The sequence below is a fragment of the Ahaetulla prasina genome, chromosome 1 (genome assembly GCF_028640845.1).
Source record: "Ahaetulla prasina isolate Xishuangbanna chromosome 1, ASM2864084v1, whole genome shotgun sequence".
Lineage (NCBI taxonomy): Eukaryota > Metazoa > Chordata > Lepidosauria > Squamata > Colubridae > Ahaetulla > Ahaetulla prasina.
Genome location: NC_080539.1, coordinates 85,954,489 through 85,971,228, shown reverse-complemented (window position 1 = coordinate 85,971,228; position 16,740 = coordinate 85,954,489). Strand labels below are relative to the sequence as shown.

Genomic DNA, 16,740 nt, shown 5'->3' with positions numbered 1-16,740 from the left:
CTTAATGATTAAGGATATTCTGTCCAATAGATTGATCTGATAGGTTCCATTCTTCTCACCATCCTCAGGGAAACTAGTTTAAACAAAGAAGAACAAGTTCTCTGAGATGTAAAGTAAATCCTTCCTCTCTAAATGAAAAGAAAATAGTAATGAACATAATTGAGGAAGGACTATATATGCTCTGCATGCCAAAGGTTTCCTGTTGTGTTCCTGATATTTGCAGGTAGAGTTAGGAAAGCATGAAAACCTGCTAGGAATTAGCATAGATCTCCTGAAGTAGATGGCCAGTGATCTAACTTGGAATCAGCCACATTTCCATTTCATATCTAGGACGGTCAAAAACTTACCGTAGGAGCATCCTGAGGGCACTTTGTGCCGATTCAGTCATTCACTGCATTGATAATGAGGATGACAATGGGGAGAAATTATGTACCGTATTTTTTGGAGTATAAGACGCACTTTCCCTCCCCCCAAAAGAGGGTAAAAATTTGGTGCATTGTATACACCGAATGTAGCCCTGCCCACCCACCAGGGCCCCCGCCCACCCACCCCGGCCCCCGCCCTTCAGCCTCCACACATCGCATTTTATACCTGTTCCAGGCTGCAGGGATTGTCACAGACCATTGCCCCATCCTCCGGTCTCTGCGTAGCCTCCAAAAGCTCCATTTGAGAGGCTGCGTTTTCAGCCTCCGAAAGCCCCATTCAAGGCTGCATGGATCGCCAATGAACATCGCCACTCAAAACCGCAACGCACAGAAGCCAAAAGTGGGGCAGAAAGCCCTAAAATGCAGCCTCTCAAATGGAGCTTTTGGAGGGTGAAAAAGCAAGGCACAGACCCCAAAATGGCAACCCGGAACAGCTTGTCAGACCGCGCTTTGCCTGCTGTACTTACTGGAGCCCCCTGCGACGATCAGGTGCATTTTTGAAGCTGCGTATCTGCTCCAACGCGTGCGCGCTCACAACCAGTGAACCTGTTACTAAAGTTCACCTCTGGGAACAGCTGATTGGGGGTATTCCAGGAGGCTGATCTACCCACCCAATCAGCTGCTCATGCTGAATCAGGCTAATATGCTGAACCTGTTTGCTAAGCACGCTAGCCAGATGAATACCAATGGATGCTGGTAGGCAGAGGCAGAATTATTTTTTTCTTATTTTCCTCCCCAAAAACTAAGGTGCGTCTTATATTCCGGTGCATCTTATACTCCGAAAAATACGGTACATTGTACGGAGGAAACAAAAGCAAAACAACAACAGTAGAAATTTCTTGATTTAAAAAAAAAAAGTCAGGCTGGATGAACTCTTAATTCTAATTCTCATTTTTGTTCTGAACACTCTGCCTGAGTAATATGCCTTGAAATTAAGACATCTTAAAAACTGATCCTGTTTCTTTTGTTGGGCCAGACTGCTGGGGAATGATCTGCACTTTGGGTGGGAAGGAGTTAGTTTCAATTAGGGCAGAAAGTATCTGCCCTAAATCTAGAGAGGGGATTGACATTGTGAAAAAAGGAATACCCTGTTTTTAAAATGCATGCAGCATGCAGCATGGGGAAAGAATTTTATATTCTTATTTTTTTCCTTCTATGGATGCAACAACACCAAGCAATCTCTTGTGGAATTTGCTTGCAGAAAATCATATTTGGGCTGAATAGAAGTATGAGAAATTTCAATACAGTAAAACATTCCCTCAAAAGGAGGATTTATAGTACAGGTTGCCTTTGAGCAATGTTTTGCTATTTCCTCAGAAAGGAAAGTCGGTTGTGTTCTTTTTCAGACTAGTCCAGAAGAGTTCCAGTTTATTTTTAGTACAATATTTATGCCAAAGCAAATATTTTTCCTAAATTTTCTCATACACTTTTATTTTCTGCAGGATGAAACTATAGTTCACCAAATAAGGAGTTTGGCACTGGGACCCTTAAATCATAAAATGCTTTACTCCTGCATTTCAGTTGAAGTCAATGAAGAAAAACAAATTCAAGTTCACATTTGTTTAAACAGTATTTTACATATGCATACATATAGTTAGCATTACAAAAGAAAACTACTTAAAATCATGTTCCATTAAATTTTGTTGCTATTTAACAATGATTAAACTCACAACCTCGTGCTAATCATAGTTTGATTAATAAATGTCTGTTAATAAGACAACATCTTTGGCTCCCAGAAAATAATAATCCATAGCAAGAAAACCATGTTGTGACTGGTCAGAATCCAGTCATGCAGCCTTTACTAAGTTACTGAGTTGTGATTAAATTGGTAAATCTAACAATTTTTTTCTGATTTTTTTATTAATTTAGTAGAAAAGAATCCTTTGGATTTAGTTGACCACACACATTAGCATGAGGTATTCTTCTTCTTCTTTTTATTTATTTTATTTATTTATTTGTCAAACACAACAATATATATAAGTATAAGCATGAAATAACCATACGAATTGGATACAACCAAAGGGAACATTAGGACAGGAACAGTAGGCATGCTGGTGCTCTTATGCACGCCCCTTACAGACCTCTTAGGAATGGGATGAGGTCAACAGTAGATAGTCTTTGGTTAAAGCTTTGGGGATTTTGGGAAGAGACCACGGAGTCAGGTAGTGTATTCCAGGCATTAACAACTCTGTTACTGAAGTCATATTTTCTACAATCAAGATTGGAGCGGTTCACTTTAAGTTTAAATCTATTGTGTGCTCGTGTATTGTTGCGGTTGAAGCTGAAGTAGTCTTCGACAGGAAGGACATTGTAGCAGATGATTTTATGAGTTATACTCAGGTCATGCCGAAGGCGGCGGAATTCTAAATTTTCTAAACCCAGGATTTCAAGTCTGGTGGCATAAAGTATTTTGTTGTGATCAGAGGAGTGGAGAACTCTTCTTGTAAAATATTTCTGGACACGCTCAATTGTATTAATGTCCGAAATGAAGTGTGGGTTCCAGACAGGCGAGCTGTAATCAAGAATTGGTCTAGCAAATGTTTTGTATGCTAATGTTAGTAGTGTAATCTTTCTGGAGAAGAAGCTACACAAGATTAGGTATAAAGCCTTTTTGGCGATGTAGTTGCAGTAGGCTTTGGCACTTAGATCATTTGATATGAAAACTCCAAGGTCTTTGATGGAGTGAGGATCATGTACAAGGTCATGTCCATCAAGCTTGTATTTAGTGTTTTGTTTCTTTTTTCCAATGTGTAAGACAGAGCATTTGTTGGTTGAGATTTGGAGTTGCCAAATTTTTGACAATTCCGACACAAAGTCAAGGTCTTTTTGAAGGGTAGTGTTAAATAGTTTAACATCATCGGCGAAGAGAACACAATTATTTATAATTTGGTCACAGAGGTCGTTAATGTATAATATGAAGAGTTTTGGTCCTAGAACTCTGCCTTGGGGGACACCGCTATTAACAGGAGCAGGATTTGATAGGGCACTGTCTATTTTGACCACTTGTTGCCTGTTTGACAGAAACGCAGTTATTCAATTATGGAGGGGTCCAGAGATGCCGTAGGATTTTAGTTTTAGAAGAAGTTTGTCATGTACCAGTGAGTCAAAAGCTTTACAGAAGTCTATGTAAATTGCATCTATTGCTTTGCCCTGGTCAAGATTTGTAGTCCATATGTTTTTGCAGTGAAGAAGTTGTAAATTACAGGATATTTTTTTTCTGAAACCAAATTGGTTATTAGGAGTAGGTTGGTTGTTTCTAGGTGGAAGGTGATGGATTGGTTGATGATTCCATTACTTTGCAGGTGATATTCTTGTGCCATATTGGACATTGGCGATCATATTGGCAATCCTATTTTTGTCAACAGCCGCATGAAAAAGTGCTGCTGATTTTTGTCCAAACCAGTCCCTTAGGTTTTGAAGCCATGATGTTCTTCTTCTGCCTGGAACTCGTTTGCCTTCAATCTTTCCCTGGAGGATTAAGTGAAGGATGCCGTATTTTTCTGGGTGTTGCATCACATGAAGTATTGGCAGATGCTAATTCTCAAGGGACATCCTTCTTCAATCTATGATCAATGTCAAAAGCAGCTTTCCATATCTACTGTGGATCTATATCTTACATAATTCTTTGCTGAGGGCACATTAAGATGCTTTCAAGGGAAATTGCCAGGCAGCAACCTACAAGAAAATGAGCATCATTTGAGGGTTCTAAGAATCTATTGGGTTTTTTTATATACTAAAACGCTGTGGCTTATTAGACAGAATCAGGTAGAAAATTGTAACCCAAAAATCTAAAGAAGTTATTAGCCTTCATGAAAGATCAGGATCCGTGCTCTCTCACAGAGAGGGACTCCTTAGGGTGCCGTCAGCCAAACAATGTCGGCTGGCGGCCCCCAGGGGAAGGGCCTTCTCTGTGGGGGCTCCTACCCTATGGAACAAACTTCCCCCTGGACTCCGACAGCTTCCCAACCTTCGGACCTTTTGCCGCAAGCTTAAAACCTATCTATTTCTCCGCGCAGGACTGGCATAGGATTTTTAGATGTTTTTATGGGTTTTAACTTTTAATTTGTTTTTAGGGTTTTAAATATGTTTTAAATTTTGGGCCAAATTTTGAATAAGTTTTTTAGTTTCTGTTTTATTTATATTGTATGTACTTTGGCTGTTGTTTTTATTTTGGCTGTTAACCACCCTGAGTCCTTCGGGAGAAGGGCGGTATACAAATTAAATTATTATTATTATTATTATTATTATTATTATTATTATTATTATTATTATTATTATTATTATTATTATTATTATTATCTTTCTCCCTCATTTAAAGTTCACATACTAAAATTTGAAATTCTGATCTTATTTATAAATAAATAAGAATAAAAAGGATAAGTTTTATTTGGTTCTAAAAGGTAGAAACACCAGAAACTGTCTGGCACAATATGATACTCCTGAAAAGGTCCAGTTCTTAATAACCACATGCCTCATCAGGTTTGTCAGTGCTATCTGAAAAAGGATTTCTGAAGAGTTTGAGTTGGTCAATATATGGGACAAGATCTTTGTTCAGATAATCAGGCCTCAGGCTGTTTAGGGATTTAAAGCAAGGGTGAAATACTCCCGGATCGGACTGGCTCCTGCAATCAGGTAGCGATGGCGGCGGCTGGTTCGGAGGACCGGTAGCAAAAATCCCTGCCCCCCCCCGCCTCTGCTGAGCCGCACCATCAGCAGAGGGGTTTTTTTTTACTTTTAAAAGAAGGTTTTACTTCAGCTGAAACCTGCCTTTAAAAGTAAAAAAAAGTCTTTGAGGATCCCGCCCCTCAGCTGAGATCGGCAGCCTTTAAACTTAAAAAATAAAAAATAAAATAAAGGCTACTCTGGGGATCTCACCTGAGTTCCTCATCAGCAGAACCTTAAAAAACATGTTTTCTGTAGAAAACATGTAGAAAACCTCCTTTTAAAAGAGTCTAAGACGCTTACCTGATTACTGATCGACCTCATGGCTTTTCTCACAGCCGGAAAGCCCCAGTTTCGCTTTTAGCACCAGACTGAACTAATCTAAACTTAGCTAATCTATTTCATCACTGAGTGATTAATGCTGTCTGGCTGAGGAACTCTGGGAACTGAAGTCCATAATAAAATAAAATAAAATAAAATAAAATAAAATAATAAAATATTTGTGCAGCTTTCTGAGATTTGGTGTGTTTCTGTAGTGTTTCACTCTAACTACACAAACACACAAAATCTCAGAAAGCTGTATGTGGTATTTTGTGTGTGTGTGTGTGTGTGTGTGTGAGTTGTGTGTGTGTAAAGTATAAAAGTTGGTTTTTGAGCTTTTTGTGGCTGTGTGAAGTGTGAAGTGCAGCTGCTTTTACATTGTGTGTGAGTCAGTTGTGTTGTGTGTGTGTAAAGTGTGAAAGTTGGTTTTTGAGCTTTTTGTGGCTGTGTGAAGTGTGAGGTGCAGCTGCTTTTACATTGTGTGTGAGTCAGTTGTGTTGTGTTGTGTTGTGTGTGTGTAACGTGTGAAAGTTGGTTTTTGGTACCTCTTATTGTTTTTTTATACTATTTTTATTATTTATTGTTATTGGCCACGCCCACCCAGTCATCTGACCACCAAGCCATGCCCACCAATTAAGCCACGCCCACAGAACCGGTAGGGAAAATTTTTAGATTTCACCCCTGATTTAAACGTTTGAGATTTTATATAATATTTTAGTGGGACTTATTCCTAAATAGCCTAGGCCGCAGTATTAAATACATTTATCAGGAAGAAACCCCAATGGAATTCAGCAAGGCTTTTGCATGAACACATTTAAGATTGCCTCCTAAAACAGTTGTATTATTGCCAGCATTATTCATGTCAGTGACTTTTAGAGGTTATCTGAAGACTGTCGCATTGGCTCTTAATGATAAACTTTTTTTCTGTTTTCTTTCTTTTTGCTCATGTGTTGTTTTGCTAATTAAAAGTATTTCTGAATTGCTTCTCAGTTCAAAGGCTCCTTCAGAAATTTGCTCCTATGATCTTTGTTCTTTTAGAAAAGAAAAAAATTGCAAGCAATATGTATAAGTAATGAAAGAGAAAAACAGAAATGTCTTTAATTGTGAGATGTTTAGATTTTCTTGTGGCAGGGGATAGTGTGGTACTCCTAAACTCCATGTAGCTTTGGGTGGGAAAGTACACATTTTCTTTAAACCTGGGGCCTTAAACTTAAGAAAATTCACACTTGGAAAGAAACTAGTCTTAAGGGTGAAGAAGAAAATATTTTCTGTTTTGGATCTTCAGAAAAAAGTACCATTTGGTTAAGTGAGTTTTGTTTGCTAAATAAACAAACTTTTTTTCACTCAGTTATACTTCAACACTATAATCATTTATAGCAGCCAAGTAGTTTACTCAGAGCAATGCAACTTCTGTTTGTAATGATTAAAAAAAGAAGAAAAAAAAGATACGCTACCAAATGTAGCTTGGACGATTGGGTCTTAAAATGGTACCCCATTTGTCTGAAATGCAGAATTAAAATACTGTCTGGCAAGAATTTATCAACTTACTAGATGTAAAATGTTAATTTCAGATTCATCATTATTTTGACAGTTAAGTAAAAATGATACACACTAACATTTGAATCTCTGTGTTTTGGGAGGCATTATCTCATTGTAATATATATTAAAATATATATAAAATAAAATATATAAAAGGGACTAAAATGTATTCTTGTTAAACATTGCATATAATACCTTATTGAAGGTACTCTGATTTTGCATTTTCTAAGTATCCCTTATTACCTAAGATTAATATCCTTATTTTGAGGCTATTTCCAATATGCAGATTAAATCCCTTTGTAAGATTAGATAGTCTTACAATATAAAGGAAATGCCCTGTCCAGCAATTTCTGACACATGCTGCAATCATAAAGCTGGATGGGTATGCACATTGAACACACATATGAACATGTGGTTTGAAATTTTATTAAAAAAGCAGGATGCCCCCTCCCATTCTTTAATTCTCAGTGTTTGGCCGCTTTTGAAATGAATGAGAAAATATATGGACTGCAGAATGCCCACGTTTCTTTTGGCTATATCAAAAGCCATTGAGTACGATGCAGCAGGGACACTCAGTTTTGATCATCCTTCATCAGCAGAATGCCAAGCCACATTTGACAATTGATTTTCTTTTCTGAAATGACCCCTTCCATGCTAGAGGAATAAAGCCACATTAGGGTGGGGCCGAGGGGTGGAACCAGTTGGTAGATGCTGTAAATACAAGACCTATAAGATTCTCCATTTCAGGAAAGAAGAGCATCACATTGCCACTTGTTTGACATTATAGCTGCATGCAAAATACAGAAGATGATTGACAATGGAGGGAAGTGTGTGGTGGAGAAAAATGAAAGATTAAAGTGGATCCCTCTGAGATCATTTTGTAAATGACTGGGTTCCAGATCAAAATATTATGAGAAAAGGCAAAGTGACTCCCCATCTGTCATGTATTTGTTACATTTTCAGTAGAGTTATGTTATTCAGTTATTGGACTGCAAGGCGAACAAACAAGTCAGTCCTAGAGGAGATCAACCCTGACTGCTCTTTAGAAGGCCAGGTCCTGAAGATGAAACTGAAATACTTTGGCCACCTAATGAGAAGGAAGGACTCACTTGAGAAGAGCCTAATGCTGGGAAAGATTGAGGGCAAAAGAAGAACGGGGCAACAGAGAATGAGGTGGCTGGATGGAGTCACGGAAGCAGTAGGCATGAGCTTAAATTGACTCCAGAGGATGGTAGAGGATAGGAAGGCCTGGAGGAAGGCCATGGGGTCGCGATGGGTCGGACACGACTTCGCAACTAACAACAATAAATGTTATTCACATATGCCAACAAATTTATTTGGGGAATTGTGCAAAATAATTTCAGCTTCATATTCCTCTGCCCTCTAAAATGCAGCCTCATACCACCACTTCACAAAAAAACCAGAGCAGGTGTTTGGATCTCAGTACAGGTAGTCCTCGACGTACGACCACAATTGAGCCCAACATTTTTGTTGCTAAGGTGACTTTTGCCCCATTTTATGACCTTTCTTGCCACAGTTGTTAAGTGAATCACTGCAGTTGTTAAATTAGTAACACGGTTGTTAAGTGAATCTGGGTTCCCCGTTGACTTTGCTTGTTAGATGTCACAAAAGGAGATCACATGACCCCGGGACGCTGCAACCATCATAAATGTGAGTCAGTTCTCAAGCGTTTGAATTTTGATCATGTGACCATGGGGATGCTGCAATGGTCATAAGTGTGCAAAACAGTCATAACTCACTTTTTTCAGTGCCATTGTAACTTTGACTAGTCACTAAATGAACTGTTGTAAGTCGAGGACTACCTGTACCAGCCCCTTCTTTGATAATACGTTGTATCTCATTACAGTTATTGTAAGCTTGAGGTTTCTCATTGAAATGCCATGGCTGTACTTTCCATAGCTTGCTTTTATGATGTTGACACCTGTAATGGATTTCTTTCCTAGGTGGCAATCCTAATTTGAGAACACTGTGGCTCAACAGGAGTGCTGAGGCTGAGAAGCAACGTCTTTGGACATTTCTGGCATGCTTTCAACTTCAAGATTCAGCAGAGGACCTCCGGGCTCTGGAAACTCCTTTCTTTGTTGTCTGTTCCTTGTTACTCTACCTTGTTTTGCAGGTAAAGAAAACCCTACTTCTTCTTTGCATGTTCAACCTGTTTTTCTATGTACTCTGGGCAAGCGGCCCCCAAACTTTTGGGCACTAGGGGTCAGTTCTGTGGAGAGAGGTTTTTCCGTGGACCAGAGAGGGCGTGGTTTTGTGTGCTGCCTGCATCCCGTGGATGGGATTTCACTTGTTTATGTGGACCAATTGCTGGCATGCAGTGGACTGGTGCCAGTCCATGGACTGAGGGTTGGGGATCCCTGTTCTAGAATAAGTAAATTGCAAATTAAATTACTTGATGTCTTGGATTGGGCCTGTCTCTAATCATAAACTGAAGAGGACATGGAATGGGATTTCCCGATGTTGAAATTATGGCTTACACCTTTACATCTGTGGAAGGTTGTATAATCTGAGATTATGGTTATGATACCATTTCTTTTCCTGAAAGGTATCACCACCCTTTGTTAATATTACTTCTAATTATGTATCCACCTCATATCTGTGGAGCCCAGAATGGGGTTGGAATAATGAAGATGGTTTATAAAAAGAAAAGCTATTGGAAAAAATAGGTTGTAAAGATTTTGTTAAGGGGTTGCATCATCACCATCATCATCATCATTTCAGCAACTAGAACACTGATAAACAAATACAAGACTGAATACAAATAGTCCTTGGAGGTTACATGCACATTTTTCACACATGAAATCCATTGGAGAGATAGGGAAATAAATGTTAAAAATGTAAGCCTTGCCTGTTTTTCAGATTATTTAGTATTTATTTGCCACACTGCTGGGGTCACAATGCTTATCATATAATTACATTTTATCATGTGTTTTATTCAGAATGATGATGGTGCTGGTGGTGGCAGCAACCCATATCAACCATCAGTGCCAGCAATATTTGTGATACATCTTTAAATGTTTAGTTGACTGAGTTTTATTCATTTAATGAATAAAATTATTATTATTATTCATTAAATTTACGTCCTGGCCAACTTCCAGCTGACGGTCCTCACTGGATGCTATATTCACATTGGAGCTGTGAATCCCAAAATTCCTAATCCTGATCTTCATACTCTCTAGTTTTAAATTCTACAAATTGCAATTCCAACACATCTGAAGAATACTAGACTGGGAAAAGCTAGATTCTAGTTCAAGGCTCTTGTGATTCACATTCATATCACCAAACTCTAAATTCCTGTTGCCTACTGTGAGTTAACTAACTAAAGGAAGTTGGGGAGGCTTGGATCATTGTTCTTGCCTTTGTAGCGAACATTCAGATCAGATTGCTTTCACTCCTCCATCACCCTTCTATCGTGTATTAATTTAGTTAAGACATTAAGGAAGTTGTTTTTAAAAGGTATCTCCTTTTTTAATGTTGCACAAAATAACAAAACTGGTTAACAAAGATCAAACCAAGCTTTTTCAAAATAAAACTACAATTGAGCAAAAGTGCTTAAATGTTGGATTGTACTTCTTCTGATTTACAGCCAAAATAGTGTGCCTCCATGTATGGATGCGTGCGTATACACATACAATATGTATTTAAAGTTTACTACGACTAGGAAAAATGAATGTACAGCAGGGTATAGCAACTGTAGCTGTGAAGACCTCTGATACAGATGCAGATTTTAAAAGCAACTTGTACAAAATAAGATAAGGTATAAGACTGACATTCCTCTAAAAAGGAATCCAGATAATGAACAAAGCAAGTATTTTTCTGCTTATTTGTAACAAAAGCTAAGCTTCTGTCTTAAAACTTTGCCTCTTAGGTGGACAGCCTCTCTTTAGAAGATCTGCATGCATTTATGGCTCAGGCTCTGTGCCTGCAGGAGAAATCAGCTGCTCAGCTTGCAGACTTGCAGGTATGGGCTTGACCCAACTCTTAACGTAATATTCATGATATCCCTAAATGTGAACATTGCATGGCGTTCTCTTGACTTAACTCAGATATGCAGGAGATTAGATTTGGGGGTCAGGAGGTCTCTTCTGCTTTGTTTTGCTGATGAACTATTTATCTGAAATTCTTACTTCGTTTTGATCTGGGTAAAACTTTAGAAAGATCTGCCCTATTGGAGTCCTTGCTTCTCAATGACTGTGACCCAGATTGTTTAGCTGGAAAATAATTCAGACTCTCATTTCTCCATTATCTGTCAACACTTCTTTGCATAACATTTTTGGGCAGATCAGATCTATCAAGCAATAGAAAGCTCAAATACTTTCACTTGCATTTTGATAAGGGCAACTTTTTTCCAAATGTTCATCATCCTCTTAAGGTAGGTTTCCTAATTCGTCTAGGGTATATTGGATCTTGGTTCCCCTTTACCTGCACAGAGTTCTCAAATGGCGTGGCCATTGACTGACAGTCATTAAGACTTCCTAGGCCTAGGGAAAATATTATTTAGGTTGGTTTTAATCCATAATGTAATTTTAGAAATTTCTAGGGAAGAGCATGAACGACACTTCTTCATTGATAACCTGAATTCCTATGACTGGGTTTGTGCAACATATTAAGCCCAGATGTGCTCTGACTAGCCTGTAATTCACTGTGTTGCAGAAAGTCAACTGACATATTATTGTTTACGTTGTTGTTCCAATTCAGGCAATTCTGTGGTTTACTTTACCAGAGATAAGCATGCCTTCATGTACATAGCCTGTATCTATAAAACTGCCCACTCAACATATGCATGTTCAGTTAGCCTTTAGTTAATTGTATATGCCTGTATGGAAAATCACTTTGCAGTCACAAGTTAGTTTGTTAGGGGGTGTGTGTTGCCGTCGAGCAATCTGCACAATCTGCATTTAAAATATATTGTGGGCTTGTGATACACTTGTCTGGTAAACAGGGTGTTTGTGTATGTCTTTTTTCTTTCTTTTAATGACTGCATGCTTAGTAGCTTTGGGCATGTGCCACTTCTTGGGGAAGGCAGTAGGTGGGGCATCTTTACCAACCAGTCCCACCTTTGGAATGTTGGGCTGCTTTGAACTGATTCTACATTCTCATTTAACACTCCCTTGTTTGACTGCAAGGTAAATGAGCCTCCCGCCAGTCGTGTGTCCATGCAATTTCCCATTGTTCTCTGGTATATACTGTATTTACTCTGAAATTCCAAGCATCCTTTGCCTTCCTTGTACATCTTGTCAGCACTTGTCTTGTTCTTGACAGCTAAAAATTTTTTTTTTGTTTTTTTGTTTTTTAAATTGGCAGGTCTTCCTGCTTAGTCGAACAAAGAATTTGAGCGTCATATATTTGCATCATGTAAGAAAAAGATTCAGGGTTCTAATTAAAACTGTGGCTTTTAATTTAATTGTAGCGGGGGCGGGGGAGGGGGGAAAGCACATGTCATACAGCTGAAGACTTCACATTACAGAGCTGTTAACTGCCTGGCTTTAGAATAGAATAGAATAGAATAGAATAGAATAGAATAGAATAGAATAGAATAGAATAGAATAGAATAGAATAGAATAGAATTTTATTGGCCAAGTGTGATTGGACACACAAGGAATTTGTCTTGGTGCATATGCTCTCAGTGTACATAAAAGAAAAGATACGTTCATCAAGGTACAACATTTACAACACAATTGATGATCAATATATCAATATAAATCATAAGGATTGCCAGCAACAAGTTATAGTCATACAGTCATAAGTGGAAAGTGGCCTTAAGTTGTAAAAACACCTAAAGCAAATAGAATGCGAACATGTAATGTTGACATATTTTATTGGCATATTTATGAGCATGTTTTAGATAGGCTTACAAATTGCTCGGAAGCAGCTGTTCCTGGATAACCATTCCTAAAGTCTTTCTACATGATGCCTCCCACTAAAATCAGAAAGCTGTGAACAGTTTTCCTTTTTTTTCCCCATTTCACATTTGCTGTTGTTATTGTAAATGAAAACTCATCAAATAACGATGGCAATAAGTCAACAAAATATTATCAAGTGTGCCAGGCAGGGAATTAGAGCTAAAATGCGTCTGTTTTCAGTACAAGAATTGCATAGTCAAATATTGTGAATGTGAATTCCATAAGAGAAATTATGGAAATCATGTAAATACTTACAGAAATCAACATTTATGTACCATACTAAAACCAGTGGTGGGATTCAAGTAATTTAACAACCAGTTCTCTGCCCTAATGATATTTTCCAACAACCAGTTTGCCAAACTGCTTAGAAAGTTAACAGCCGGTTCTCCCGAAGTGGTGCGAACTGGCTGAATCCCACCACTGACTAAAACCCATATAAAAATGAATATCTTAGATTAAAATTGCTGAATATGTTTCATTGAAAAGAAAATTATCTTCAATATAAGATGACTAAAAAACATTGCCTTTTTATTTGCCTTCATCAGTACATTCTATACATAAACTAACAAAATAAATAAAGAAATACATTGAAAATAAATACATATATATATCATCAATAAGTGGAAGGCAGTCTTCTTATTTTAAATGTAGTATCATCAGGCATTCTTACCTTAGCTTTGGTTTTTCCTTCTACTAACCTAACAGAAGACCAATGCATAATCAAATTTATTTAGATATCATACTATAAGACATGAAAATAATTTATTGTTTTGCCTTAGTGTGGTGAGGAAATTTAGACATTGTGGTTTGTAAATAGCAATAGCACTTATATACCAATTTACAGTGCTTTACAGTCCTCTCTTTGTAGGACGCAGTGGCTCAGGGGCTAGGACGTTGAGCTTGTCAATCGAAAGGTCGGCAGCTCAGCGGTTCGAATCCCTAGTGCTGCCATGTAACGGGATGAGCTCCCGTTACTTGTCCCAGCTTCTGCCAACCTAGCAGTTTCAAAAGCACATAAAAATGCAAGTAGAAAAAATAGGGACCACCTTGGTGGGAAGGTAACAGCGTTCCATGCACCTTTGGCGTTGAGTCATGCCGACCACATGACCACGGAGACGTCTTCGGACAGCACTGGCTCTTTGGCTTTGAAACGGAGATAAGCACCGCCCCCTAGAATCGGCAACAACTAGCACGTATGTGCGAGAGGAACCTTTACCTTTACCTTTTACAGTCCACTGTAAGTGGTTTACAGAGTCAGCCTATTGCCCCCAACAATCTGGGTCCTCATTTTACCAACCTCGGAAGGATGGAAGGCTGAGTCAACCTTGAGCCAGTCAGGATTAAACTGCTGAACTGCGGGCAGCGGCAATCAGCAGAAGTAGCCTGCAGTACTGCATTCTAACCAATGCACCACAATGGCTCCTCAAATCATGGTTTTTGGAAGAGCATTCACGTGTAAACCAGCGTTATGGCTTATTAAATAAGTAATAACATAACTTGAAGTATTCCATCTCAGTAGAATACTTTTAATTAAATTAGTTTAATTCTAAGTAAACTAGAATTAAACTTGTTAAATTACATTGATTACTGCTGGTCATTGCAAATACAATGATCAGACTATCATTTGGAGAAGTAACTAAATCTACTGCGCTATGGTGGCACAGTGGTTAGAGTGCAATATTGCAGGCAGACTCTGCCACAGCCAGAAGTTCAATCCTGTTGGAGATCAAGATTGACTCATCCTTCCATCCTTCCAAGATCAGTAAAATAAGGACCCAGATTGTTGGGGGCAATATGCTGACACTAAACTGCTTAGGGGGGCTGTAAAGTACTGTGAAGCAGTATTTAAGTCTTAAGTGCTATTGCTATATATCCAAATATATAACTTGTTGCTGGCAATCCTTATGATTTATATTGATATATTGACCATCAATTGTGTTGTAAATGTTGTACCTTGATGAACGTATCTTTTCTTTTATGTACACTGAGAGCATATGCACCAAGACAAATTCCTTGTGTGTCCAATCACACTTGGCCAATAAAATTTTATTCTATTCTATTCTATTCTAAATAGCTTTTGGAGAAAATAGAGATCATGCTTTCTTTTGTTTGTTTCATTAAGCAATCTGTACAAGAAATGTGTACAAGAAAAAGAATAAGACAAAACAGACAAAGATTTTTCCTATTAAATAATCTTACCCCACAAAATGGAACCTGGGTCATTCTCCAAATTTGGTCCATTTCATTGTTTAATTTTCTTTATGTCCCTTAATAAATTCTTACTGACTATAGGACTGGTGTGCCTAACATTTTGGATTGTTTTCAATCCAAATACTATAATTTTGTAGTCCGAAATAGCCCTGAAAATGCAGACTTTGGTGTCTAATAAATGTTTGGATGTTTCAGCTACTTCTCACCTTCTATTCCTTCTAGTCTTCATGATAGTTTTATAAATTCTCTTGATTGCTATTTTCAGAATGCATCTTAAGTATGTTTTTAAAATGTGGTTTTAAAAGCATGTGGATAATTTCCTTGTTATTCAAAATATACTTCACCACCTTGGGATTTTATTGATAATTTATTTTCCTTGGATCACTCTGTTAATACAGTGCATCCCTTATGTTTGCTTTCCAGTGCAGCAGCTACAATTTTTTATGATATGCCTAGGTTCTGAAGTGTATTTCAACAAGTGGTGAAGGATAACTTTGCTCACTGGATTAATTCATTTGGCAGGCAATGGTGGGCTTAACTAATCAAAAGCAAGTTCCATTTATGTTTAGTTAAACTTCTCCCAAATCAGTGTATTATTGTACTCTCTTGAACTATAAGGTTTATTATAAGTAAAGAGATTTAACGCTGCATTCTCAATTCTGGCAGAACGTATGTCATTTTTTTCCCCCTTTTTGTCAACTCCTATCAGTTTAAAAAAACGGCAAAGGCTAGCTTCCAAAAACATACCTGATGGACACAATTAACAATTGTGTATCAGTTGGTATTGCCTGTTAAATATTATACCAACTTCTGGTATATAATGACTAGGTAGTTGAGAATCTGAAATGCATTCTTTCTTTAGGCTAATCGGAAAGGAGTTTGGATAAAGAGAGAAGATAGCATTTATTGGGCCAATGTATACTGCACCAGGGGTGACCTGTGCTTGGCAGGTGTGGTAGGGGGAAGGGAGCCAGTAATAAGCAAGTCACAGCAGGCCCACCTGCTTGACATTTGCTCTTGCATTCTTCCGCACCTGTCTTCCTATCTTTGTTACACAAGAGCAGGAATGCAAATGTTCACATCTGCCTATGCTTGAGGTGGGATGATGGTATAGAAGACCAGAGGTGAAACTAAAGAAAACCAAGAATACGTGTGGCACATTCTACATATTTACTGGCCTAGTTTCTGTGCTGACAATCCAAAAACTCAAAAATGCATAATTTTTGATTATACAGCTTTGAACAATTCTACCAATCCTACCAATAAGTAAAATTCAAGTAAAGTAACGTATTTGCTGAACATTCAGTGAGGACTGAAACATTTCTATGATGGCTATTCCCCTACCAGTTACAGATGCTTTCCATTTCCCTTCCTGTGATAGGAATACTGGGACTATGACTTTATACAGGTAGTCCTTGACTTGCAACCACAATTGAGGCCAGAATTTATGTTGCTCAGTGAGAAATTTGTTAAATGAGTTTTGCCCCATTTTACATCTTTTCTTGCCACATTCGTTAAGTGAACCACTGCAGTTGTCAAATTAGTAGCAATGGTTGTTGAGTGACTCTGGCTTCCCCATTGACTTTGTATATCAGAAGGGCACAAAAGAGGATCACGTGACCCTGGGACATTGCAAGCGCCCTTCAAATACATTG

At 38.2% G+C, this 16,740-nt stretch overlaps 1 protein-coding gene across 8 annotated transcripts in view; it reads left to right on the top strand.

The window, feature by feature from the left end:
• The window catches only part of FAM120B (family with sequence similarity 120 member B), a 65,981-nt gene that overhangs the window by 33,968 nt on the left and 15,273 nt on the right, over positions 1-16,740 (top strand). For all 8 annotated transcript variants that reach the window (XM_058167162.1, XM_058167179.1, XM_058167202.1 and 5 more), the window contains 2 exons: positions 8,912-9,084; positions 10,840-10,932. In XM_058167162.1, the coding sequence (XP_058023145.1) occupies positions 8,912-9,084; positions 10,840-10,932 (266 nt within the window). The remainder of the gene's footprint in view (positions 1-8,911; positions 9,085-10,839; positions 10,933-16,740) is intronic.